Source organism: Populus nigra, chromosome 1 (genome assembly GCF_951802175.1).
Source record: "Populus nigra chromosome 1, ddPopNigr1.1, whole genome shotgun sequence".
Taxonomy (NCBI): domain Eukaryota; kingdom Viridiplantae; phylum Streptophyta; class Magnoliopsida; order Malpighiales; family Salicaceae; genus Populus; species Populus nigra.
In genome coordinates this window covers 25,262,305-25,288,099 of record NC_084852.1, presented here as the reverse complement: position 1 = coordinate 25,288,099, position 25,795 = coordinate 25,262,305, and the positions used below count along the sequence as shown (strand labels likewise).

The window sequence follows — 25,795 nt, the reverse complement described above, 5'->3', positions numbered from 1 at the left end:
ATGTTATTTTATCACATTTCTTTTTTTACTTTGTTAAAAACCCAAAAACAAAAACCCCTTGTCCTTGCCTGCAGAGAATAAGTATCCTACAGGGCAATGATGCTCCATTTCCTACGTGGAAGAGCATGGAAAAAACCGAAGGTGGGGGTTTTCTGATAACGAGATGATGAAGTTGGCTGTGACCCAACAGCCTACATGAACATAGGCTTCTAGGGCAAAACTCATGTGTCAAATAGGGTCAACAAGCAAAGCATGCAGTTTTCTCCACAAGAATGAGTGAGCCTGTGACAAGGAGGTCAATGTGCCGTCACCCTCACCCTTATATAAGCCTTGGATGTGAGAAATGGCATTATCAAGTCAATCAGCGAATAGAAATATGTATTGCATAAAACCTTGTATGGGCTGGATTTCAGAAGCACCATTATCTCCCTCGTTTTGGATAGTCAACGGTGTCGACATTAATTCTGGTGATCAATCATCATGGATTAAAAGCATCACTAGGAAAAGGTCATCGTTGCATCAGTAGATTTCCGAATTCTAGAAGGGTGGTGAAGTTATGAGCTCCACAGCCACTGTATAGAAGTTGACTGTACATGTGGAGGAAGGGTGGATCCAGAATTGTTTTCTAAAAGGGGTAAATTCAAAATGCATTTGGCACTGTTAATTAAGGGATTGAAAGAGCATGGAAAGGCCTTGTTGGGAGATTTTGTTATTGCAGCGTGGCTGTGATTTTTTAAAAAACATATTTTTTTTATATTTTTTTTTATTGTTTTGATGTTCTAATATTAAAAATAAATTTTTAAAATAATATATTATTATTATTACGCTGCATCGACTGACATTTCAATTCAAGTTTTTTACTGTGACACGTTAAGTAATTGACAGGCTGCATGCATAACTCAAAACAGTAAGCAAGTTCATATGGACTTCTCTCGTGAGCAAGCAATGATCAAGTTGATCTGTGCTGGAGTGGTTAAGAAAGTATAAATTAAGATAAATGGAAAAGATTGATTGTTGCTTCATGGGACATATGGGCCGGTATTGAAAATCTTAAAAAGCCATGGGTTCAGGGGGATTTTGGGATTTGTCTTCAAACTGTCCATTTTTATTTTATTTATTTATTTATTGCTTGAGATCTCATAAATATTCATTGTATACTATCTTCTTTTATAGTTATTTAAACATTGATTGATTTTTTTCTAGTGCAATTATACATAATTTAAACACATCCACCAGGTATCATTATTAGTACTTTATTAAGCACAAACTAACTTTTTATATTATTTGTAGTTTAAGAGCGGTTGATTTTAAAAATAATTTTTAAAAATATATATATTTTTTAATTTATTTTTATATCATCACATCAAAATAATCTGCATATAATAAAAAAATAATTTTAATTAAATAAAAAAATAATATTTTTTTTTAAATACTTTTAAAATAAAAAATAAATTGGCGTTAAAAACAACTCGAATTCACCCTTTTGTTAAAGTAGGCTTTTAGAGCCCAAAAGGAACGAAATGGATGGATTTAGGGCTTAAGCCCACAACACTTTGAGAATGACAATAATGGACCCACTCACGCTCCTCCTTAGATTTATAAAATGGGGTAGAAATTTAAAGTTGGTTTTGAGTCTCGGGCCTCTCTGCTAACCAAATTCAAGATAAAACCCTAGAATCTCTAATGCCCTTGTCCGAAGCCTAACACCTGATTGAACCGTACATACCTCATTCGGCCGAAGGACCGAAATAAAATGTATGCATATAACCCCGAAGAAAAAATTCCCGAGCCCAGGGCTCAGATCCTGAAATCCAACCGAACATGGGCACCAGCAAAATTTCCATAGAGTCCAACAAGTTCCCTCAAGATTTACCTAAACCAACACAAACCCGAAAAGTCATGTTATATTTATATTTATTTTTTACTTAGGCAACCTCATTAAATTTGTCCCAATTTTATCAATATCAAGGAAGATTCCCAATAGACACGCATAACTCAAAATCATATTCGGAAAGCCACTTGCAAAATCAAAACTATATTTATTAAATTTGACTTACCCGAATTAATCCATCTAGATCAATTTAAAAGAATTAAAATATATATATATATATTTGAGGTTCTAATATTCTATATGAAAAAAATATGAAGCATTGAGTATAATATAGTTATTTCATATCAAAAAGTTTATAAACAATCAATATGAGGCAGAAATATAATATAGTTATATCCCACGTAAAAAAGTTTAAAAACAATCATTGTAAATGTAAACTATATAAAGTTATTCCATGTTAAAAAATTAAAAAATAATCTATGTAAATATAAGTTATAAAAAAACAATTCATGTAAATATAAGTTATTTATAGTTATTCTATATCGAAAAAATAAATAACATTTCATGTGGATGCAGGCTATAAAATAGAAATGTGAGACTAAATATTTATAAATTAATTATATATATTTTGGGTTTATTAAAAAATTAAAAAATAATATAAAATCTTGCTTGAGTTATGTTGGGTCAATCGAGTTTTGAATTAATCTAATGTATCACTCGAATTTAATCAGACTGATTACACCTTTAAGTTTTTATAGTTTGAAACTCAGTAAAATATCCCGATTCAACCGCAGGCCATGTTTCATGATAAAAACTCTTCGAGAAAACTTGATTACTGAGGCATAGCTCCTTAGCATCAAATAGCCCCTTTTTAGCCATTGCTTCCATTTCACTTCTCTTGCTTGCATTTCACTTTTAACCAAAGTCCCACACACGCAATCCGCAGGCTGATAAGCAAATAAGAACACACGCATTCATTGCTATCCTTTCAAACCAAAGTCTCAACCATCTCCGCACGTCGTTTTTGCCAAGCAAATGACAATCAACAAACAGGATAATTCGATTTTTGTTCACATATATCAAGCAAAAACCCCGTGTGTGTGTGTGTGTGTGTAATTTTTTCGTATGAAACAAAGAATTACCTCATGAAACCCGATATCTATGAATGATCTTAAGAGTCAATATCAATTATTGATATCAAAAGAAAGGAAGAGAAGATCATGACGTCATAAAAAAAGGGTTAAAATCATGCAAAATCAGTTTGTCTGTTGAAGATTCTCAATTACTAATAAATTGAAATTATATATCCCCCACTTGCCATAACTTTTCACCCCCAAGTCCCTTGCTTCTCATCAATTCTCGATGTTGTGAAACAAGATTCTTCAAATAAATTCATGATATGTGAAGATGTTTGATCACTTGTACGTACAAGTAAAAGGACGTGATCATACACATTCCTTAATTTGCAAGACGTAATAAAAAAACCATTATGAGTATGTGACAATTTTTCATTAAAACATGTTTGAAAGTGTAGTTGCGGTTGTTTTTTAAAATGTTTTTCATTTTAAAATACTTTAAATTTATGTTTTTTTATTTTTAAAAATTATTTTTAACATCAATACATCAAAATGATCTAAAAACATCAACAACATATTAATTTAAAGCAAAAAAAAATTTCAAAAACCCTTTCAAAACACAATATCAAATATTGTACTCTTCAATTATTGTCAAATTAAAAGAATATATCTTTCCAACAATGCCCTCGTAACAAAAAAAAATATAGCTATAATGTGTTGATATTAAAAACAAAAATAAAAAATTATTTTAATATATTTTCAAATAAAAAAATATCCTTAAAAAACATCTGTCATCATTTCTATTATTAAATGACACTTTTCGACCAGGAAGAATTGCAATTTTGGCACCTGAAATTTAATGGTTTCAAAGATGAATACTTGTTATCAAATTCTTGAAGACAAAACCGATCCTTCCATCCAACTCTTTTAATTTATAACGTTAAATGTGAATTAAAGACAAAAAAATATAAATAGTTAAATCTACACGCTACATCGATCATCAATCTTCCAATCTTTTACATCATTCCTTCCGAGAAACCCTAAAAATATGTTTTATCTACACAAAACAGATGCCCATTAGACTCCAATCATGACTGAATCTTTCCACTGAAATTCGTGAATGGCGATGCCGAACAACAAGAAGAGAAGACGCAGGCAGGGTTTCAATAAACTCCCCTACTCTCACTATCTTCTCCTTGTGCTATGTGATTGTGTGTGCGTGTTCGTCTCGAGCTTCATTGGGAAGATTTGTAAAATAGTTGGAAGTGGACGTGATCTCTAAGGAAGAACAAGTTTTTTGAAACCAGAAGTTATATCGAAGGCATGTGCAATCTCACATCAATCTTTATCACGTGGGGTAACTTTACCACCACACACACAGACCCCACCCATGTTCTCTTCTCCTTTTTCTTTTCTTTTTTTCATAATCTTTACGTACCTTCTCCTTTGCCACTCCCATTACATTACACAATTACAAGAAGAACAAGAAGAAGTAGAATAATTTCCCAAGTTAATTCTTGTATTTTATTTGTCTAATCTATTTTTATAATTTATTTATGATATATTTTTCATCTTTGAGCCTTGAATATCATCAAAGTTTCGTTTCAAAAAATCCAATTATAGTTGGCATGTGACCAGTTGACCTAATTAGTTTTTCCATTATTTTTGTTTTTCTTGATTTAATGCCAAGGGATAAAAGCAAAGGGCGTTTGAGTGGCTTCTGTGGGAGCACATGCCTCTACATCTCAGAGATCAAAAGCATGCCAATAGAATACAGCTTTAGCTCTCAGAACCAGGCCATTAACTACTACACGCAAAGATGGTGATTCCAACCATTTAATATATTAGTGAGAATAGTTTGAGATTAAAAAGTTTGTTTTCTGTGATTGTTAATATAATGATCACTTGAGATTTACATGATCGTTAACTTCAGAACTCATGGGATTAATCGAGATGCACGCAAGTTTGTTCGAACACTTATATTAATTAAAAAAAAAAGGTTGATTTCAAGTGAGAGATATTATTAGCATAGAGAATTCTTAGTTAATTATTTAACAATTTTTTGTGCTTGTTTTACAAGAGGATTTTAGCCCATCCATCATTTTAATCTTCAAATTAGTTTTGATCTAATATTCATTTGCTATTTCTTGGTTTGATTGAGTTTATGTGCAAATACAATATAGTACTTTCTTTTGAGTTGACTGTTAATCCATGAGATTAATACAATAAATTATTTATATTTGTCGTTTCTAATTATAAATAAAATAAATTATTTTAGTTTTAAATAAAATAGAAAAGTCAAATATCGTGATTTCTAAATAACGAAAATATTATTAAAATCCACTATCCAACAAAACCTATAAAATTAAATAATTCCTCAATTATACCGTCCGTATTATGCCCCCCTTCGATTCCTTGTAGCATTTTCACCTTCTTTGACACACTCATTGCCATGAGAACAAAATATATTTAGATTTAGGCTTGTAGGTTGGTGTTGCCGAGAGAAATTTATTTACCAGCATCTTGGTCGTACATGTTAGCATCTGCCTCCCGAGAAACAGTATTCGTGAATGTAAGTAGAGCTGCGCTGCCGGGTATATAAAATATAAAGTTTTTTTTAAAATAATTTTTTTATTTAAAAATATATTAAAATAATTTTTTATTTTTTATTTTTTATATCAACACATCAAAATTATTAAAAAAAATCTAAAATAATTTGTTCTTTTATTCTTTTATTTTTTATTTATTAGGTGACATATACACATGTTGAGCTTGAACCGATTCAACCTAGTTCTTCACTTGTTTAGTCCAGTTCAAGCAGATTCATGATCGGTTCAAATTGATTATTACATGCTAGATTGTATAAATTGCTCACGCCCTCCAACCATACCAATCCAAAGTTTGAATAAATAATAATTCATACTCTCAAAAATAGATTTGTCCAAGGTTCGGTTTATTAGTTGAACCGATTTGATCGGTCTAGTCTAGTTTTGATAGTAGTCATTACAAGACTGATTTCTTAAATTTTCATTAAAATGATGGAATCAAACTCTAAATAATTTCCAGAAAATTAACCTTTTTAATTTTTTTTAACTTTTAACATATAGTCACAAAATAGAATGACGCATACATAGTTAACATTGAAAGTTAACATAAGTTAGCTATCGGATTGGATTGATTAGACAAATTTAGATAACAAGGATTGAATAAATAAATTCAAAGAATATAATTAATTGGCCAAATTAAAAATACAGAAGTACAGATGAATAATTAATACAAATAGAACGATAAACTCAGGATTTTTACCTAAAACATATTGAATATGGGCATATAACAACACTAATCAACAAATACTTTTAAAAAGTTAGAAACCTAGGTGATCAAGTATTAGAAACTTAGGACAAAGAGATTTGTTTCTCATGTGATTTCAGGTTTGAATCATGTGGTTGCTAATATAATAGCTACTAGAGGTTTATATGGTCGTTAACTTTAGGGCCCGTGGAATTAGTCGAGATACGCACAAGCTGACCCGAATATCTATATTAATAAAAAAAAATCATGTATAGAAACAAGCTGATTCAATGAACCGTGAAGTAGTTTAGCCCAAACAAATTTTATTTTGTAATAAAAGAAATAATAAGTTCTCATCAACTGCAGAAATATTATATTTTTTATGAAAATTAGAAATATAATAGCTACTGGAGGTTTATATGATCGTTAACTTTAGGACTCGTGGAATTAGTCGAGATACACGCAAGCTGACCCGAATATCCACATTAATAAAAAAAAATCATGTGTAGAAACAAGTTGATTCAATGAACCGTGAAGTAGTTTAGCCCAAACAAATTTTATTTTGTAATAAAAGAAATAATAAGTTCTCATCAACTGCATAAATATTATATTTTTCATGAAAATTAGAAAAATTAATGGAAATTTTAAAAATTGTTTGTCTTCAATTTTATTTTTTACTTTTATTTTCAGATTCTTTTTAAATAAAAAGACGTTGATTATTTCAGAAATTATGTTGAAAAACAAATCAACAGCCACTGCTATAATTTTATTGAAAACCACTTTGTTTGTTTCTGAAAAAAAAAAAATTGACGGTTGATTGCTGATCTTTTATTGTTTTGAAAAAAAAAGAACAGAATAATACCAAACGCATGTTTCAAATATATATATATATATATATATATATAACTAGCGTAGAAAACAAATGTTCAGTGATGGTAGAGGTTTTCAAAAATAAGAAAAATTTGAGACAGTATAATTAAATTAACTGGATTTGAGAAGCTCGGTTAATTAAATATTATGATTTTAAAAACATATGAATAGTAAATAGAGCAAACAAAAAATATTTAACAATAATTAACTTAGTTTATTTTTAAAATTAGTAAAAAATCCTATAAAAAACAAATAAAAATAGTGGTGCTCTATCTCCAGTGAAATAAATATTGAATGATGAAATAAAAAAACTATGAACTTAAAAAAAAAAAAAAGAAGCAAAGCCGAGTGATTATCTTAAAACTAGATTAATCTTCTAAACTCGCAACCCATGAAATCCTTGACCATGTCTCAATCAAGAAACTCAATTCCCAGCCAATTTAATATTGAAAGATGAAATAAAAAAAATTAATTTTAAAAATTTTCATAGTAAACTTAGACGAATCTCATAAACTTGGATTAATTTTTCAAACTCGCAACTCATGAAATTCCAAGCTAAATCAAAAAGTTCAATTCCAAACAAAATTAATATTGAATGATGAAATTAAAAGAAAAAAATATCAATTTAAAAAAATTACCAAAGTGTAAAAGAAATGATGATCAAATCCGATAGAAAAAAATAATTATAGGGTGATGAAATCATAAAAAAAAACTTCAATTTTAAAAACTATTCCAAATAAAATAAATGAAAATAATAAAATAAAGAGCAAATCTAATAGTTGAAAATATTGAATGATGATGAAAATGGGAAAAAACAAATGAAATTTTATAAAACATTTTAAATAAAACAAGCAGTAAGCAAAGGAAAATGGATCAAATCTTAAATAAAAATAAATAAATTAAAGGGTTACTGGAGGGTCAGACGTGAAAATTAGAGAAGAAAGAAAGAAGAAGAAGAAAAAAAAAAGATCCGTAGCGTCAAACTGGAGATATGTTGGTCATACATGCTGTATAGAGATGAAGGGGCAGTTGAGACGATTTAAAGGCCACCCCAGAAGTCACTATTTGGTCATTATAAGCCCTCTTATATGATATTTAAAGGCCTCAAGCATGTCTCACTCATTACATGCGTTAACTACTTTTTATTTTTAAATAATATTTTATATTTATTAAAATATCAATTTGTCCATTAGTCAGTCTAAAATTTTTGCTTTTAAGAATAGTAAGTTATTTTACTGTGTTGACAAAATGTGAAAAGACCATCTTGTCCCCGTTCAATTTGAAAATGACTAATGAATCATGAGATAATGACCATGTTATCCTTAAGAGCGAGTTCAATGATTTTTCTTTAATGGGTAAAATGGTCATTTTATTGTTCTAATCCATAATAATTTGTGTGTAGGTATAAAATGAAAAATTGATCCCTCATATTTTTTAAAAAAATTTATTTTTATATTTTTGCTACAATAAATTTTCCAATTCAAATGGTGCAATTGGAATTGGATTCTTAGTTGTTGGCTTATTGGCCCGCGCTACGTCGCTGGTTAGAGTAAAAAAAAAATTAAGCGCAAAAACAAATTTTGGCATGGTTAACGTGTGTTTTGAAAAAAATAATAATCATGAATTCAAAATTAGTTGGATATTGAATGATAACTCAAGTTGACCTATGAAACTCGCAGAGATAATTTTGAAAAAAAAAATTAAAAAGCTCAATCCTCAATTAACTTAATATTAAATAATAAAATTGATAAAAATAACACCAAATCAAAAGGAAACCCTAAATGAACTCGAGTCATCAAGCAAACTTGCGACATAAGTCATCAAATTCAATAACTTTTTTCTTACCTCAAAGATTATTTTCTCATTTAATTACAAAGACAATAAAGCGCATGCGATTTTTTTTTTTGTATGAAACAAGTTTTTAAAAGGAAAAAAAATCATGATAAGCGTGTGAGATTGAGATAGTAGATCATTTATAACAAATTGTGAAAATCGTGTTATTTTAGTTTTGAGTTAAATAAAAAAAAAAAGATCATTGATAATAACGGGTTAAATTGTATTTTTTTTCAATTGAGAAAAAAGCATTAAAAAAAAAACAAACAAAAACTTGGATGTTGCAAATAAACATGTCAAACATGCGACCTGTCATATAAACTCAACTGTGTTCAATGATTTTTTTTTTATTGTTAATTTTTAGACCCAAATATAAAATATAAAAATAAATAATAAAAAAGACAAAAAAAAAGCCAAGGTATGCGGGCCTGATAGCTTAGCGTTTCTTGGCATTAAAAAAACATCTAAGGCACGTGAGCTTTCCAGCCCAACTTGTATGCCTAAGCCTGACTTTATTTTTATATATATACTTTTTAAAGGGTTACACAACTTGGAGTTAGCCCTAATATTTTTTTTTTATAAAAAAGCAAACGACATATCGTATGTTTTATGTAGAATCTGGCGACCATAGATTGTTGGCAAAACAAGGCCTCAATTTTTTTTCTTCTAAAAAACATATTTTTCAATCCATTATGACTCAAAATACCTAGAAAACACATTGATAAATCTATTAATGACCTTAAAAAAATAACTCAAAAACCCAAAACTAACTTGAACCCGAAAATATTCTCGCGTTTAAATCTACCTTCTTTGGCAATGAGAAAGAAAGAAAAATCTAGGTGAAACTCTTATTATCAAATAAAACTCATTAACATCTATAATCGACTATTTTTGTGGTCAGAATCGTAGTTAATGAAGATTTTCTCTTTCCACATTAGAATCCAATGAGTCTTTCTCTTCTCCCACTTAATAGAAACAAAAAATAAAAAAAATAAAGTTTAGTATCAAAATTGAATTTTTAACAATTAAAATGACCAATTAACTATTAACTAAAAAAATAGGAGACTAAAATGAGATTTCCAAACGAAATTTGATCTTCTTCGTTTTGGTCCTTTATTCTTCAATCCAACTCCTTTTTTTTTTTAAAAAAAAAACAATTTGGTCCTAATTTAAGTTAAAAAAAGTATAATTATAAAAAAATTAATTTAAGTATCAAATTAAAAACTCAGAAAAAAATAACTATTTCACACAATGATTTGTTAGAAGCTGAATAATGCTAATTTAACAATAAAAACGTCTCACAACTTGGTTTTTTTTTTTTAGAATTATAGTTCATAACTCTGTTTATATTATTGTCAAAATCTTAATATTTATGGATCTTAAACAAATGCTAAATTTACAGACAAAAATGGTAGATTGAAACGGACGAATGATGTGATTTAATCAAATAATGAAAAGTTAAAGTATCCAGTTGCCTTTTCTTCTCCTGTTTTTTTCCTGAACCACAAGGTGCTGCGACACAATTGGACCAAAGGGATTCGCATTCCTATTAGAATTCAAAGCTCATAGAATGTTTTAAAAGTTTTGAGCAACATAATTATTTAATCTCTATAAATGTGGGGCATGATAAATTGATGTCTATTTTTCCTCCACACGCGCCGTGGGCGTCAGAACTGTACCACCGCTACAATGGATTCTGACCCTTTTTTTTTTCTTTTTTTTTGAGAAAAAAACATAAGATTAATGTTAAATTTCAATATACCATAATAAAAAATTCTTAAAATATCGGATCGTGATTTTAAAAATAGAATTCACATTTAAGTTTCATTAATTTAATAATTTTTTAATGTAAATTTAGATTAAACTAAACACATAATATATAGTATTAAAAAATAAAACTCAGAGAAAAAAAAGAAACTTAAAGCTCTGTTTGTTTGCTGGAAATTAATTTCTTTTTGGAAAGTGAATTATAAGAAAATAAATTCTGGAAAAGTGAATTATTTTTCGATGTTTGGTAGTGTAATGAAAAATAAATTGGAAAATAATTTTCAGTATTTAATTATGTCATAAAAAATGAGTTAGAAAATAATTTATTAAAATAATAGAAATTAAATCTAAAAAATAAAAAATAAGAATAACAATGAATAATTTATGTAAAAATAAACAAAAAAAACCCTGTAATTATAAGCGGAAGAGGGAGAGGAGCCTCCTCGTGGGCCCTGTATCAAATCGACAAAGGAGAGAAGATCACTGGAGTGCATTATTTATTGCTGTTTGACATTGAATCACTGTTTTGAAGTTTTTTTAAATTAGTTTTGTGAAATTATTTTAATATTCTGATATTATAAATAAAATAAATAAAATATCTTGATTTTTTCCCAAGCAAAAAGGATTTAAAATGCAATCTTCGAAACATGCATTTAATTAGCTTCCTAATTATTCTACAGAAGCTTAAGATCTAAACTAGTAATTGAGTTACGTAAAATAATTAACAAAGAGGAGAGTGGTAGCAAGTAGTTTTCAAAAATTTTGAAAAGGAAAGATATTTCTAACGGTCAGAAAATCAAGTAACGGGAGTTAGTGGAATGCCGTCCGTCCTCAGTCACGTACATGCTGGAAAATAAGGCCCGTAACGTAACGGCAGGGAGTCTTTTCAATTTCTAGTTTTAGCTCTCTTCAAATCCACAATTTACTCTTCTTCAGATCCTCACTCTATCTCTTCCTTCTTTCCTCTTATTTTAGCCTCTCATCATAAATCTAAACAAATTAAATAAAAAAAAAAACTCTGGAATATTCACACACTCTCTCTATCCGGCATTGCTGTAGAGAATAATAATAATAATTGTTATAATACTGAATTTCTTCATCGAAAGGCAGGCAGGCCGGCTTTTGTGCCAAAGTCTTAGATTTTTTGGAGGTAAATTATTTTGGATCTAATGTTTTCGCCATCTTCTTCTTTGATTTATTTTTTATTTTTACATCTTAATCAATGAGAAAATGAACAATGTACCTCCATGGAATCCATCTTCCTTTTCTTCTTCTTTTTTCTTTAATTATTTGTTATTTATATAATTAGAAATGAAGAAGATTATTCTTATCTACTTATCTATCTAAAGATAGTTAGATAGATAGAGTTTCTAGTAATAGCCAGATGCTGATTTTGTTGTTGTTGAAATAGTAGTATAGAGAGAGGGAGTTGGTCAGCGGCAGCTGAGAGAGTGAAATTGAAGTGAATCAGGGGAAGAGGGATTAGTGATTGAAAAGGTAAATGGATTCTTCATCACAGCAGAGAAGAGGAGGGGGTATAGTTTCGCAGTCGCCATCACCATCGCCATCGCAAACTCCGCGGTCGACTGATAAGGCAGCAAGAGATCTGCGATCTGGGGATTCCCATTCCAACTCCAGCACTAAACAGGATAAAGAAAAGGGTGTCAATGTGCAGGTCATAGTGCGTTGCAGGTCAGTTTTTCTTTTCTCTTTTTTTTTTAAAAAAAATAGAAAATAGAAAAGTTGGTGTATTAACTTGTCTTCTGTTTTTTTTTTAGGCCACTGAGTGAGGATGAGCTGAGGGTTCACACACCGGTGGTGATTTCTTGTAATGAGGGTAGAAGGGAAGTGTCAGCGGTTCAGAATATTGCTAACAAGCAGATTGATAGAAACTTTCTATTTGACAAGGTTTTGTTTGGCACCCTCTCTGTCCTTCGGTTTTGCATAGTAGAAAAATGGATTCATGACTTGTGATGGTTTCTTTTTGTTTTTACCGTATAGGTTTTTGGCCCAGCATCCAAACAAAAGGAGTTGTATGATTCGGCAGTGTCTCCAATAGTGTATGAAGTTCTCGAAGGTTATAACTGCACCATCTTTGCATATGGTCAAACAGGAACAGGGAAGACATACACAATGGAAGGAGGAGCAAGAAAAAAGGTTTGATTTTTCCTCGCCATTTGTCATTTTGTTATCATTCTCTTTGGAAGCAACTGTTTCCAATTGTATTTACTCTCTCTCTTTCTTTTTTGGTAGAATGGAGAATTTCCAAGTGATGCCGGTGTTATACCAAGAGCAGTCAAACAGATTTTTGAAATATTAGAAGCTCAAAATGCAGAGTATAACATGAAAGTGACCTTCTTAGAGTTGTACAATGAGGAAATATCAGATCTTTTGGCCCCAGAAGAAACTTCAAAACTTATAGATGACAAATCTAAGAAACCCATAGCTCTAATGGAAGATGGAAAAGGGGGTGTTTTTGTGAGAGGCTTGGAAGAAGAGATAGTATGTACTGCTAATGAAATTTACAAAATCTTGGATAAGGGTTCTGCTAAAAGGCGCACAGCTGAGACTCTTCTTAACAAGCAAAGTAGTCGCTCTCACTCAATATTTTCCATCACCATTCACATTAAAGAATGTACTCCCGAGGGGGAAGAGATGATCAAATGTGGAAAGCTGAATCTTGTTGATCTTGCTGGTTCTGAGAATATTTCTCGTTCTGGTGCTCGAGAGGTATGGTGTGACTAACACTAGAAATTTTTGTACACTAACGGATCCTAATGCAACCGGGAACAGAGCCATTGGCTTTTCCTTCAGTGGGTTTTAAGCCACAAAGATATCTTTTGTAATTTCTGCAGGATCATGCTTTTGAATTTCTTCATATTCAATACAATGGCTTAAATGAAATATTGGTTAATTTTCACAACCTGAACTTTTTCATCCAAAAGGAAATGACTTTTGCAGGGGAGAGCAAGGGAAGCAGGGGAGATCAATAAAAGTTTGCTTACACTTGGTCGTGTGATCAATGCTCTTGTAGAGCATTCTGGTCATGTTCCATATAGGTACTACCAAACAAATAGCATTCTGGTCGTGTTCCATATCCTTTTTTGTGATTGCAAACCTTGAAAGTGACTTTAGCTGGAAATGCTTCCAGGGATAGCAAACTAACCAGGCTATTGAGGGATTCACTGGGTGGGAAAACAAAGACATGCATAATTGCCACGATATCACCCTCTATTCATAGTCTGGAAGAAACACTCAGCACTCTTGATTATGCACACCGTGCCAAAAATATAAAGAACAAACCAGAGGTCAGTTGTTTCATTTGACCAATACAATCGTACTTAGTGCCTCTAGATCACTTGGTTTTTCGACCAATCCATGTTCCTCTTTTGTCTACTTTTTGAATTGCTCTGATAATTTGTTTTGGTGACCATTTCAGATAAATCAAAAGATGATGAAATCTGCAATGATCAAGGATCTGTATTCTGAAATTGACCGACTGAAGCAAGGTGCTTCACTGTGTGTTCAAACTTTCTTGGAAAACATATACCTTCTCATGCAGTTGAATTGTGAATGTTGTGGTTCTTTGCATCTCAACTTTATTAACAACATAATTTTTTTCATACATTTAGATTTGACATCTTGTCTAATGTGTTGATATCTCTTAAAAACAAAATACCAGAGGTATATGCTGCCAGAGAGAAAAACGGAATCTATATACCGCGAGATCGTTATCTCCAAGATGAGGCTGAAAAGAAGGTTCGCTTCCTACCATATTGCTGATATTTTCTTCACTTGGCTTTACATTGAAGTTAGAATATTGATAACTGTTGTGTTTTTATCTACCCAGGCAATGGCTGAAAAAATAGAACGCATGGAACTTGTATCGGAATCCAAGGACAAAGTATGTTTCATCAAGAGTTTTGCGTTATTCTTTCCCAGTTTCCATGCACAAAAATCAGTCTAATTATTTTGTTGTCTCTTGCAATCAGCAATTTTTGGAGATCCAGGAACTCTACAATTCACAGCTACATTTGACAGCAGATTTAAGTGAGAAACTCGATAAAACTGAGGTAGCTATCTTTAGGCGGTCAAGATTTAGACCTTCTCCATTCCACTTCTCTGCTCCCACCAGCAAGATTTGAATTTATTCTCTTCTTTGAAAATTCAGAAAAAGCTCGAGGAAACTGAAAATTCATTAGTGGATCTTGAAGAAAAACACAGACAAGCAAATGTAACTATAAAGGAGAAGGAATTTTTTATATCTAATCTCCTTAAATCTGGTGAGACACCTTGTACTTGAGTTTGTTTTTTCTTTGTTTGAATATCTGTATTATTGGAGAAAAGTAGTGTAAAAGAATTTTTTTTTTTCAAATTTCCTTGATGAAAGATGCAATTCCAATTGTTTCATTTTTCCACAGTTGCGTGATTTTAGGCTTCAAAATATCTTGTACACCTATTAACCAGTTCAATTTACATGACTGACATTTGATAAATGAACTTGTTTTGTTGAAAACTTCCATGCTACTGTACTTGACATGATTTATTTTGTGTTCCAATTATTGGAATTTGAAATTCATCCATCTATGTGATCTCACCTTATGTGTTATTGATTTTCTGCCCATGAACTTCGTTAATCTTTCAGAGAAAGGACTAGTTGAGCGTGCATTTGAGCTTCGATCAGAGCTAGAAAATGCTGCATCAGACGTGTCTAGTTTATTTACCAAAATTGGTTTGTATTGATTCCAAATTTAAACTTAGATTTGGTGTTACTACTGGTGATTGATTGCTAATGCCAATGCATTCAGAGCGGAAGGACAAAATTGAAGACGGGAACAGAGTACTTATACAGAAATTCCAGTCCCAGTTGACCCAACAACTTGAGATCTTACACAAGACTGTGGCAGCCTCAATGACTCAACAAGAGCAGCAGCTGAAAGACATGGAGGAAGATATGCAGTCCTTTGTATCAACAAAAGCCGAGGTTGGATACAAACATGATGCTAATTGAACTTCTCTTCATTCTTGTTTATCATTTTTACAAATTTATTTTGTTGTATTCATCAAGGCTACTGAAGAACTTCGAGGAAGGGTTGGAAAGCTGAAAACCATGTATGGATCTGGTATTAAAGCATTGGATGATATGGCCAAGGAGCTCGAGGAAAATTCTCGTTCTACTTTTGGTAGTCTGAATTCTGAAGTTTCCAAGCATTCGCATGCTGTTGAGGGTGTAAGTATCAAATACCTGCTACTTCTAAGTGACCTTAATTCTTTTTCACTTTTTCTGAGTTTAATTTGTCTATTTGTTTCAGTTCTTCCAAAGAATTGCTTCAGAAGCTGATGCATTATTCAATGATCTTCAAAGCAATCTTCAGATGCAGCAGGAAAAGCTAAGTGCATTTGCGCAACAGCAGCATAAGGTCTGTAATTGCCTGTTTGGTTTTATAATAGCCATTAATTGAGAGATGCTCGGAATTTTATTACTCTTTTCATCTGAATTCTATTTTGATACTGAGTACAGGCACATGCAAGAGCAGTAGAAACTGCACAATCAGTTTCGAAAATCGTGGTTAAATTCTTCAAGACTCTAGACGTGCATGCTTCCAACCTGACCCAAATTGTGGAAGAAGCACAAATAATTAATGATCACAAATTGTCTGAACTGGAAAAGAAGTTTGAGGTGGTTTCTGTCATCAAATTTAAAATTATTGGATGGATATACGATGCTCTTTTGTATAAAATTAATGTGTTTTGCTTGTACCTGTAGGAGTGTGCTGCGAATGAAGAAAGACAATTGGTGGAGAAAGTGGCAGAGCTGCTTGCAAGTTCAAATGTGAGGAAGAAAAAACTGGTAAGTTGCTTTCAGTGGTAAATTTCTGGCAGTTTGTTGGCTGGCTTTTTGTGTGGTTGATCTTCACCTGGTGTGTGTTCTTCAGGTGCAAACGGCGGTGCATGAACTCCGGGAAAGTGCAAACAGCAGAACCAACAAACTGCAGCAAGAAATGTCAACCATGCAGGATTCCACGTCTTCTATCAAAGTTGAATGGTCAGTCCACATGGAAAAAACAGAATCGAACCATTTTGAGGACACATCTGCAGTGGAAAGTGGAAGGAAAGCCCTGGAAGAGGTTCTTCATAACTGGTATAGGCTGCTTATGCAATCTTTTTTCCTTATTTCTCTTTCTTTTTTTGTTGTTGACACCATTTTTCATCGTGGCATAATGTTATCATATACTTTTTTTCCTACTCTCTTCTGAATTGGTTCCGCAAACTGGTTCAGTATAAATAAGACAAAAATGGGCGCACAACAGTGGAGGAATGCTCAAGAATCCTTGCTCAGCCTAGAAAAAAGCAATGTTCATTCTGTGGATTCCATTGTTAGGTATGCTACTTCCTACGAGTATCATTCTAGCTTTCTGTTTGAGACGACCAATTTATTTTTCACGTTTCTTTCAGTGGAGGAACCGAAGCGAACCAAATCCTTTGTGGACAGTTTTCTTCTGCTGTATCTGCTGCTGTTGAAGATGTTGACATTGGGAACAATGATCTCCTCTCATCCATTGAACGTCAGTATCTTATTTTGCAAGTGTCTATAATTAGTCCTTGAAAGTGAAACTGATGAATGATTTCCCCTGCAGATTCATTACATCTTGACCGTGATGCTTGTGGAAATCTCAATTCCATGATTTTTCCTTGTTGTGGAGATCTGAGGGAACTGAAGGGCAGTCACTACCACAAGATTGTTGAAATTACAGAGAATGCTGGGAAATGTCTTCTGGATGAATATGTGGTAAGCCTTTGATGTTCATTTACAGAAAACTAGCCTGTCATAAACTATACATGTTCATTTTATAAACGCCATTAAACGCACTCACCAACTTTAAATTGGACATCAAACCATTTTTCTGCATCATTGTATAATGATGTATGGGCATTACACCCCGGCGATGCATCTTAAATATTTGGTTGTTACAGCGTATTGTTTGGGCATAACTGCTTCATCCTCTAACTAACAGGTGGACGAGCCATCTTGTTCGACACCAAGAAAGAGGCCATACAATCTGCCAACCTTTGCATCAATTGAAGAACTTAGAACTCCTGCTTTTGAAGAATTGCTGAAGTCATTCTGGGATTCGAAGTCCTCAAAACAAGTAAATGGAGACATCAAACATATTGTGGCAGCATATGACGCTGCCCAATCCTTGAAAGACTCCAGAGTTCCTCTCACCGCTATTAACTAAGGTGAGCAGAGAACATAATAATTAGAGAGGTATAATGGTAAAAAAAAAAAAAAAAAGGGAGGAGAGAGGGGAGGGGGGGGATTGTGTACAGAGTTTATGGGTCAATCACGAACTCTGCATATCTTATTCGTTGATTGCATGTTTAAAGAAAGTTCCTTTTGTATGAAAAAAATATGATAGATTTTTTGTGCACTATAACTCTGCTTGCAACAATTGACAACAGGGGGCTGTTTTGAATTCGGAATTGATTTTTTTTTTGTCTCTTGTAGACATAAATTGCAACAGGATGTAGACAATTCATTAGAATCTGAGTTTGATTTGTTGTTAAATAACCTCTTTAATAGATATTTTAATAATCTCAGACCCCAAGTGGGGGTGATCTCCGAAGCAATTAAGGTAACAACATCTAGGTAACATTTAGTTACTGTTTCATGATATAATTAATATATTTGGTTGGAGAAAAGAATATAAACTAAAATAAATCTGTTTTTTTTTTTAAAAATGTCCTGTATGCCTCTTCTATTTCGAAATCCGGTGCAAGACTAATTAGTTTATTGCAATGCCTAGTTCATCTAATTAAGCAAGCATCCAATTTGATGGAAAATATATTTCGAATTTATAAAATTAATATTCTTATGTGGTAAAGCTAAGACATGGAAAGTTTGACTTTTTTAAAAAAGGGAGAAACCTATGTGGGTGTTTATATCAAAGTTTGATTCATTTCCATGTATTATTAAGTGTTTATATCAAACAAAAAGTAATATTTATATTTCTCATATTCAAGAATAAAAATAAATAAACATTTTCAAAAAAATATTTTTTACGAAGCAAACACTCTTAAAATACATTCTTTTTTTCTTTTTTTTCCTATATGGAAAAATGGAATCCACAGAAGAGGCTTACCGGAACAGAAGTATTAAATGCAAATATTAACCCGTAACACGATTTCTCTGCAAGTCTCTCATCCTCTTCCAAAGATCATTCAAAATCTTGAGAGTATAGCCATCTTCTTTCTTTTTTAAAGCCTAAAAATGGGTTTCTGTTCGTATAGTATTAGGATTTGAAATCCGTGCAACACGACCAAACCTACATGATCCTGGTAAGAATCAGTACTGACGCATCCATTTGGAAAAATTGTAATGACGAGGGAGGTGAAGAGATTGGCCCAAAAGGGCATGAAAGTGGTACTTGATTTTTAAATTAAATTTTCTAGATATTTTGATGGAGTTTCTCCTCTGGCCTTTGTCTGGGTTTAAATTCAGACCATTCGTGTGAAATCAAGCACTGGATCTCCCACCTGGATTGGGATCCAGCGGGAGTTTTGAGGAGTGGCAGGCTGATAGCCGAAGAGGATTTAGGAGAGGAGAATCCAACATTTGGATTTCTGCTCATTCATTCACCATACCCCATTCTGCTACAAAGCTAATATAAGAGAAAAAACAAGAGATGACAAAACATTCTCTCTGCCTATTACACGTGTTGAGCTATTGTAATGCAAGATAAGAGGAGGGTGTTGTTTATTGAAACGGTGCCGCAGCGTTTGATCGACATAATAGTAATGTAGTAACGGCTATGTTTTTCGAACTTCTCTCCTGGCAGTGCTCATCAGATCCATGTTCAGTCCTCATCAAGCTCACTTGTAACACCTTGTTCATTCCAAGGGGGATACGTTGACCTACATTTCAAAATGATCTGCATAACGAATTATCAAAGGAAAAAAGAAACTGTTATTTTTTGAAAATAGAACCAGGTAATGGGCATGTTCTTGGACCTCAAGCAAAGTCTGGTCACTTACTATTCTACATTTTGCACTAGAATCATCAATGTACATATAATAGCATTTTAGGTATGACACCTGGAAAAGGATGACTGGACCATTCCTTCTAACATAGATGAACTTCTGCACCTGCAAAACAAGCCAATGTTCTGCTTTGTTAGAGATCTCCTAAATCAGATGGCAAGTTTATGTTCAGCAGAAGTCAGTGGGCACCCTCCATCCTAAAGATCTGTTTTTTTCTTTTTCGTTCGTTTGTCGACATGCTTCACTTTAGTTGAACTACTACTACCTATGGAGGACCCTCTTTCCCCAAACCTACCTAACATAAGCCCAACTCAATCGAGCTACCATCATGCAAATTAAATTAGCCACATCAAAATCAAAATCTTTAAGAAACCTTGACAGCAAGCAATGTTCTGCATCTCAACAGTCACTGTGAAAGCTTGTATTGCAGCAAGTCAGTTTATGATAATCTATCGCAACATGCATGAGAGCCAGCAATTCGAAGATCTTCATACCTATTGCGCATATGTTCAATTTCATAGAATTAAGGGAAAAAACATCCGTACTAACATTTATAGGCAAACACACATGATTATAGGTTCCCGGAATAGATATTGCTAGCAAACATGTTCCAGGCACTAATGAATAGTAGAATACAATGGCATCCAGGGAAAGGTATGATGGTATTTGAATCTACCTGAAAAATTATTCATAATAAGCTTGTACTTAATAGTCCAGCCGGCCTTTCTCTCTCAAATGTTTCATCATCAAAATCTTCATTTGTGGAATTTTCTTGACATATCACTTTGTTCTCTTGCAAAGGATTTAAGCCAAGGGCATCCCAAACCATTGCATCACCGTCATATGTGCTGCCTTGCTTGGGCCCATGAGAGGTATCAATATTATCCTCTGCGTTATGCCTCACATCACTACATACAAGATCTGTTCTTTTATCATCATCAGCGGCTAGTGGCTCAGCATTTAGGTCAGAGCCCAAATCAAATCCGGATTGATCCCCTGTCCCATGAAAAGCAACAGTAACTGTTCCTTGATCAGATTGATCAGCAGGATCTTTTTTCTGTCTTTTCCATTTCTTAGTAGATGAAGTTCCATCATCTTCAAAATCTTCTTCTTCTCGATCTCTGTGCAAGTAAACCCACAATTTCCTTTCTCCATCAAATTGCACACAAGGATCGCGCTCATAATGCAAACGATCCAAGGCTCCACTGACAACTTGATTCACTTGGGCATCAGACACGTCTTCAACAATATATTGAGAATCCCGTATCAAAGTACAAACATCTGCTCTAGTGCCAATACTACCTGGCAATCTAGCAGCTGCATCTCTCACAAGGCAAAGAATTGTAACATGAGGTGGTCGATCACGCTTCAGCATGAAATGATCTCGAGCTTTTGAAGTTGGCTTACCACCACACCTCCTCAAGGGAGCAACAATAGATTTTTTACCATCAGCAGCCGTGTATGAGAAGGCCCTGTCAGGAATTGAATACCTCAGCACTTCTTCCCTGCGAAAATAAGCTCTCACTTCTTCAGAACTCGGGCTAATAGTGTTGAGACTTTTCTGAGCTCTCAAGTCCCTGAACCTTTCTTTCTCATCTAGGTTACATTGCATCAATGACACAGGCGGTGCGGGAAGACTACCAATTTGTTGAAGAGTCTCTTGCCCGCTTTTCAGCCAATTAGCAAATGAGTCGACCAACTTGACACAACTTTTGTGAGGAAGGCCCCAATATTCAGGAGATGTCACTTCAACGATAGTGTCCTCATCAGTCAAAGCATGAGAAATTGGGCCAATCCAGGACCAACTTTTTGTAGATTTGTCATAAAAAACAAGTGCTTTCCAACCCTTTATTCCTAAAGGTGCTGTTTTCGATGAAAATATCTTAAGAACTCCTCTGACCAAATCCTGGAGTGGCTCCTGTGTCTCGAGTATACATGGATCCATAGGGTTTGATCTCACACGGTTAACAATCTCCTGTACAGTAAGAGAGGGCGTTTTCACTTGCACAGCAGGGTGTGATTTATTAACATCTACATTCTCATTAGAAAGAACCCCATTGGTGTCACCTTCTTCCGCTCTGTTCAGCTCTGCTGTAGCCTTGCCAACCTCTAAGGAATCTTCTGAAAGAGGAGTGATCATTGCCACCCGAACTGCCGAGAGGAGATGTATAATGGAAAAGGAGAAGCCAGAATGAACTGTTGGTGTAATCGGAATATACGGTTTTTTCTGAGGTTTGGCTTCCAGCTCCACATCTACAACTCCTGTTTTTGTAATGTGTGCCTCAGGAGTTTCCCTGTCTGGAGTAACATCGTCAGCCTCCAATTTCCTTTTCCCTTTTTTCTTCAATGAAATGGAGTCATCAATTTGCTGCTGAGCACTACTAGACTGCCTATTACTATCTTCATCTCTTCCAGCTATGTCCATCACTTCGTACTTTGCTTTCCGTTTCTTCGTCACCAAGTTGCACGCTAGCAACGAAGCCTCAGATCGGTCACTTTGACCATGAACATATGTTTCCATGCTCTGTCCTTTCTTCCGGAATCTACCCAGTGCATTTTCATCTGACATTAACTGTGTTTCAAGTAACTCATCCTCGTCATCAACAATAAATTCATGGCTAACTTCGCCTTTATGCTTTCTGTCAGAAGGGTGGGCTTTTGACGAGGTCCTGCGTGACCTTTCACCAGATTCCACACGCAATTGACCAATCTTGCCAAATCTGTGTACCCGGTTTCTGTCATTATCATCTTTTAGTTTAGCCAAGCCAATGGGAGAGCTGTCTTCCAAAACTCTAGCACTAGAGCTACGCGTCTCTTGCATCTTACCCTTCTGTTTAGCTTTTGATGAGTATCCAGGCATTTGTCCAGACTCGGTAAAGCCACGCACCTTTTTGGAGAACTGAGTGACACCATCGAAAGCTAGTTCATTCTCCAGCGTATCTTTCTTAATAGATGAGGCCTTTTTAGCATCTAAGCTAGACTTCAAAAAGGATGATCGATAACCTTCTGAGATACCGATGGGGTAAGCTGACTTGCTTCTCATCAAAGGATTGCTATCCTCCTCCTCCTCCTCCTCCTCCTCAAATTGTTCAGAAGAGTCCGTTTCTGTTTCTTCACCTTTTACATAAATTCTGTTACCTTTCAATGCCCCCTTATCTGGTCCTCCATTCTGTATAACATTCCCTCTGATCTTCTCCCGTGATGATTTTGCTTTCACCTCAGACAGCACCATTCTATCATTCACCTGGGGCGAGGATGCTCTATAAGCTCTAAAATTAAGATCAGGGGACTCTCTTTCTGTCCTCCGTTTCTTGCCTCTCATATTCCAGTCATTAATTTTAAATGTAGAATCCATAGAGAAAACTTCTCCTTGGTTCTTGCTATGCCAAATTGGTTCGGCATGATCTGACAATTCAACTCGATTACCTTTACGTGGTAGCTGCAGAGTCCGGCCTTTCAAATACTTCATCTGATCAGGAACTGTGAATTGCGAAAAATTTTCAGCATACTTGGTCTTTTTGGAAGATTCAGAATTGGTCCGAGTATTGCTACGATTTGACACGAACACTTTAGCTTCTGACAGCTGATTTGCATTCTTGTTCCTACCATAGGCAAGTAATTCATTGTTTGAAGAGAATGGCAAATCCATGAAACTGTCAGCAGCTAATCCATCACTTCTCAAGAACTCATGCTTCTTTCCCACTTTTGGAACCCTGGATTTCACCATATCACCACCACGTGTCATATTTCGATCTCTTTGGACACCCATTCCATACATTGCATATTCAGCATCATCATTATCAGTTCTCGTTTGATCCCTTAGCCTGAGTGCATCTCCTGAGTCATACCCAGCTAGCTTATTCTGCCGAGAAACCATCAAGGCTGATCGACGTGGCCTTGAAGTCATCCCCAAACCATGATGATCAGAAGGAATTCGACCCAGCACATCTCTAGTTGAAAGATCTTTTGACCCGGCCGACTTAAGTATACCCTTGGGATTTTGCTTTCCATACTTTACCACTTCCAAACTGACTGGTGAAGAAAATTCCAAATTAGAACCAACCTGGTATGCTGAATTACGATCAAATTTGGATGCACTCTTCTTATCTTTAACCCTTTTGCCCCAAAACCCATCACCTGATTCTCCTTTATCCGATGAGCCACTCTCCAATTCTCCCTCCACATTCTCATACATCAAACTCTTATGACTCTTCATAATATTCCAAACCCTAAGTTTCTCATCGATGCTATACCCTTTACAATCAAGCCAAGCATCTCTTATCTGGCACAAATGACTAACCATACTGTTTTGATGCTTCCTCAAAATATGGTAATGCTGCCGCTGCTGAAAGGAATTCAAACCATCCCTATAAAGGGCAACCCTTGGCTCACACAACCCTCCCTTAAGCATCTGAAACAACTTTTTGAGGGGACTACCAAAATGGAAATTCCCACCCTCGAGAAGCTCTTTAAGGGTTCGCATAAAGGTGTCCTGATCCACATCAGGTAAATACTTAGTAAGGCTAAATTTATCATCTTCAGTCAAAACATCATTCCACACATCAACAGACAAAATATCCTCCAAGCCAGGAAGGTCATACAATTCAAAAGGAACACTGCAGGTTAAATTCCCAAATTGGCAAAACTCCGCCCCGGTTTCCCCTAATTCTAACAAGTCAAAATCATCAGATCCCGCCCCCGAATCAGCATCGTCGAATTCATCATCATCATCCTCTTCAACACCTACATCAACAGCATCCTCAACCTCCTCCTCGTCATCATCAGACTTAATCCGCTGGTGATGAAGCAGGTCATCCTCATCCTCGTCACTGGACATGCTAGTATCCCTACTATTGGGAGAAAGCTCCGCGTCAAACCTATTAGATACCTTGAAATTGTTCTTCTCAATCGCCATTGACAAGCTCTATATGATAACTAACTCACTCCAATTTCAAAACCCTAACCCTAAAGACAAAGAAAAGAGAAGTCTATTTAATTATTATTATTATTATTATTAAATGAATAAGAAAAGAATCGTACGTAATTGATACCTGACCTCGTTCGCGCGAGAGATTGGAGAGTCAAACAAGAGAGAGATTCGAAAACCCTAAAATCGAGAGGCTCATTGAAATTGTAAATTAATAAAGAGAGAAGACAGTGAAAGAAGATGACGGGGGACGAGGTGGTGAAGAAGACGATGGTGACGTGGAGGAAAGTGGGACGTCCGATTTGGAACCGGTGAAAAGACGAAAAAGGGTATAGAAGAGAGAAGATATGATGGAGATGAATGAATAAATGAGCAGACAGAGAGGTAAAAGAGGAAGAGAGGGTTGGTGAAAAAGGAAGGGTTGGGTTTTTGGTTTGACATATGGTAAGAGAAAGAAAGAGAGAAGAGGGTGACCGAGTGGGTTGACTCAGCGAGTTTTGGTTCTTATTGTTGTTGTGCTGACTCATCTCTGCCTTCTGTCACTGGAAATCTTCTAAACCGTTGATCTAACTAATCGCTGACTGTAACTCCCTCTACTGTATAAATTTAGCCACATTAGCTCCTGTTATGAATTTGATTGAATCCACCCTCTTAATTTTAATTTTGGCCAATCAGAGCATTCGATTGTTTTTACATTTTAAAAATATTTTGAAAATAATTTAAATTTATTTTTAATTAATTATTTTTAGATTATTTTAAAATCCTAATGTCAAAAATAAATTTTAAAAAATAAAAAGATATTATTTTAATATATATATATATTAAAACTCACCAAAAAAAATCAATTGAGGTTTATGTGTGGTGGTTGGCAGGTTTCTCTTTTTACAGAGATTGGGAATAATTTGTTTGTTTCGGATGAGTTTGTCATGGTAAACGAAGAGAATATGCTTTATTACATGTTTCTTGAAAGGGTGACAGCATAGATAACAACATTGGAACAGTGACATGGATATTCAAAGTGAAATATACTTTTCAAAAATCTATATCTGTTTCAAGACCACCTAAAATCCTGTCTAGAATTCGAGTATTTTGGAGGTCTGTTAATTTTTGTTTTTTTAATGTGTTTTAAAAGTATATTTTACTTGAATAAATAAATGT

General features: G+C 34.0%; 2 protein-coding genes across 6 annotated transcripts; one reads left to right on the top strand and one right to left on the bottom strand.

Annotated features, from left to right (window-relative positions):
• The first annotated feature begins 11,588 nt into the window (after window positions 1-11,588).
• On the top strand, window positions 11,589-18,153 carry LOC133705984 (kinesin-like protein KIN-5D). Of its 3 annotated transcripts, none has more exons than XM_062131490.1 (23): window positions 11,589-11,818; window positions 12,088-12,360; window positions 12,447-12,576; window positions 12,670-12,825; window positions 12,922-13,398; window positions 13,630-13,727; window positions 13,820-13,976; window positions 14,108-14,177; window positions 14,351-14,427; window positions 14,519-14,572; window positions 14,661-14,741; window positions 14,840-14,951; window positions 15,314-15,400; window positions 15,477-15,652; window positions 15,737-15,898; window positions 15,981-16,088; window positions 16,190-16,348; window positions 16,436-16,519; window positions 16,605-16,810; window positions 16,949-17,050; window positions 17,125-17,234; window positions 17,307-17,458; window positions 17,685-18,153. In XM_062131490.1, the coding sequence occupies exons 2-23, from the start codon at window positions 12,170-12,172 to the stop codon at window positions 17,907-17,909; spliced, it is 3,174 nt and encodes a 1,057-aa protein (XP_061987474.1). In that variant the 5' UTR covers window positions 11,589-11,818; window positions 12,088-12,169; the 3' UTR covers window positions 17,910-18,153. The 3 variants fall into 3 exon arrangements, with proteins under 3 accessions (XP_061987474.1, XP_061987466.1, XP_061987457.1); XM_062131482.1 differs by having other exon boundaries at window positions 12,083-12,360; XM_062131473.1 differs by having other exon boundaries at window positions 12,080-12,360.
• A 1,109-nt stretch (window positions 18,154-19,262) lies between these two features.
• LOC133705971 (uncharacterized) lies at window positions 19,263-25,095 on the bottom strand. Of its 3 annotated transcripts, none has more exons than XM_062131449.1 (4): window positions 24,762-25,095; window positions 20,387-24,675; window positions 19,705-19,815; window positions 19,263-19,601 (listed from the first exon to the last, which is right to left on the bottom strand). In XM_062131449.1, exon 2 carries the CDS (start codon window positions 24,623-24,625, stop codon window positions 20,399-20,401), a length of 4,227 nt encoding a protein of 1,408 aa, XP_061987433.1. In that variant the 5' UTR covers window positions 24,626-24,675; window positions 24,762-25,095; the 3' UTR covers window positions 19,263-19,601; window positions 19,705-19,815; window positions 20,387-20,398. The 3 variants fall into 3 exon arrangements, with proteins under 3 accessions (XP_061987433.1, XP_061987425.1, XP_061987444.1); XM_062131441.1 differs by having other exon boundaries at window positions 24,767-25,095; XM_062131460.1 differs by having other exon boundaries at window positions 19,765-19,815; window positions 24,767-25,095.
• Window positions 25,096-25,795: the final 700 nt, after the last annotated feature.

Excerpts from the sequence above, each read along its gene's own strand:
- LOC133705984 (XM_062131490.1), top strand. The coding sequence starts at position 12,170 with ATGGATTCTTCATCACAGCAGAGAAGAGGAGGGGGTATAGTTTCGCAG. Across the intron at positions 12,577-12,669 it reads GAAACTTTCTATTTGACAAG|GTTTTTGGCCCAGCATCCAA; the intron begins GTTTTGTTTGGC and ends TTTACCGTATAG. Across the intron at positions 13,728-13,819 it reads TCTGGTCATGTTCCATATAG|GGATAGCAAACTAACCAGGC; the intron begins GTACTACCAAAC and ends AAATGCTTCCAG.
- LOC133705971 (XM_062131449.1), bottom strand. The coding sequence starts at position 24,625 with ATGGCGATTGAGAAGAACAATTTCAAGGTATCTAATAGGTTTGACGCG.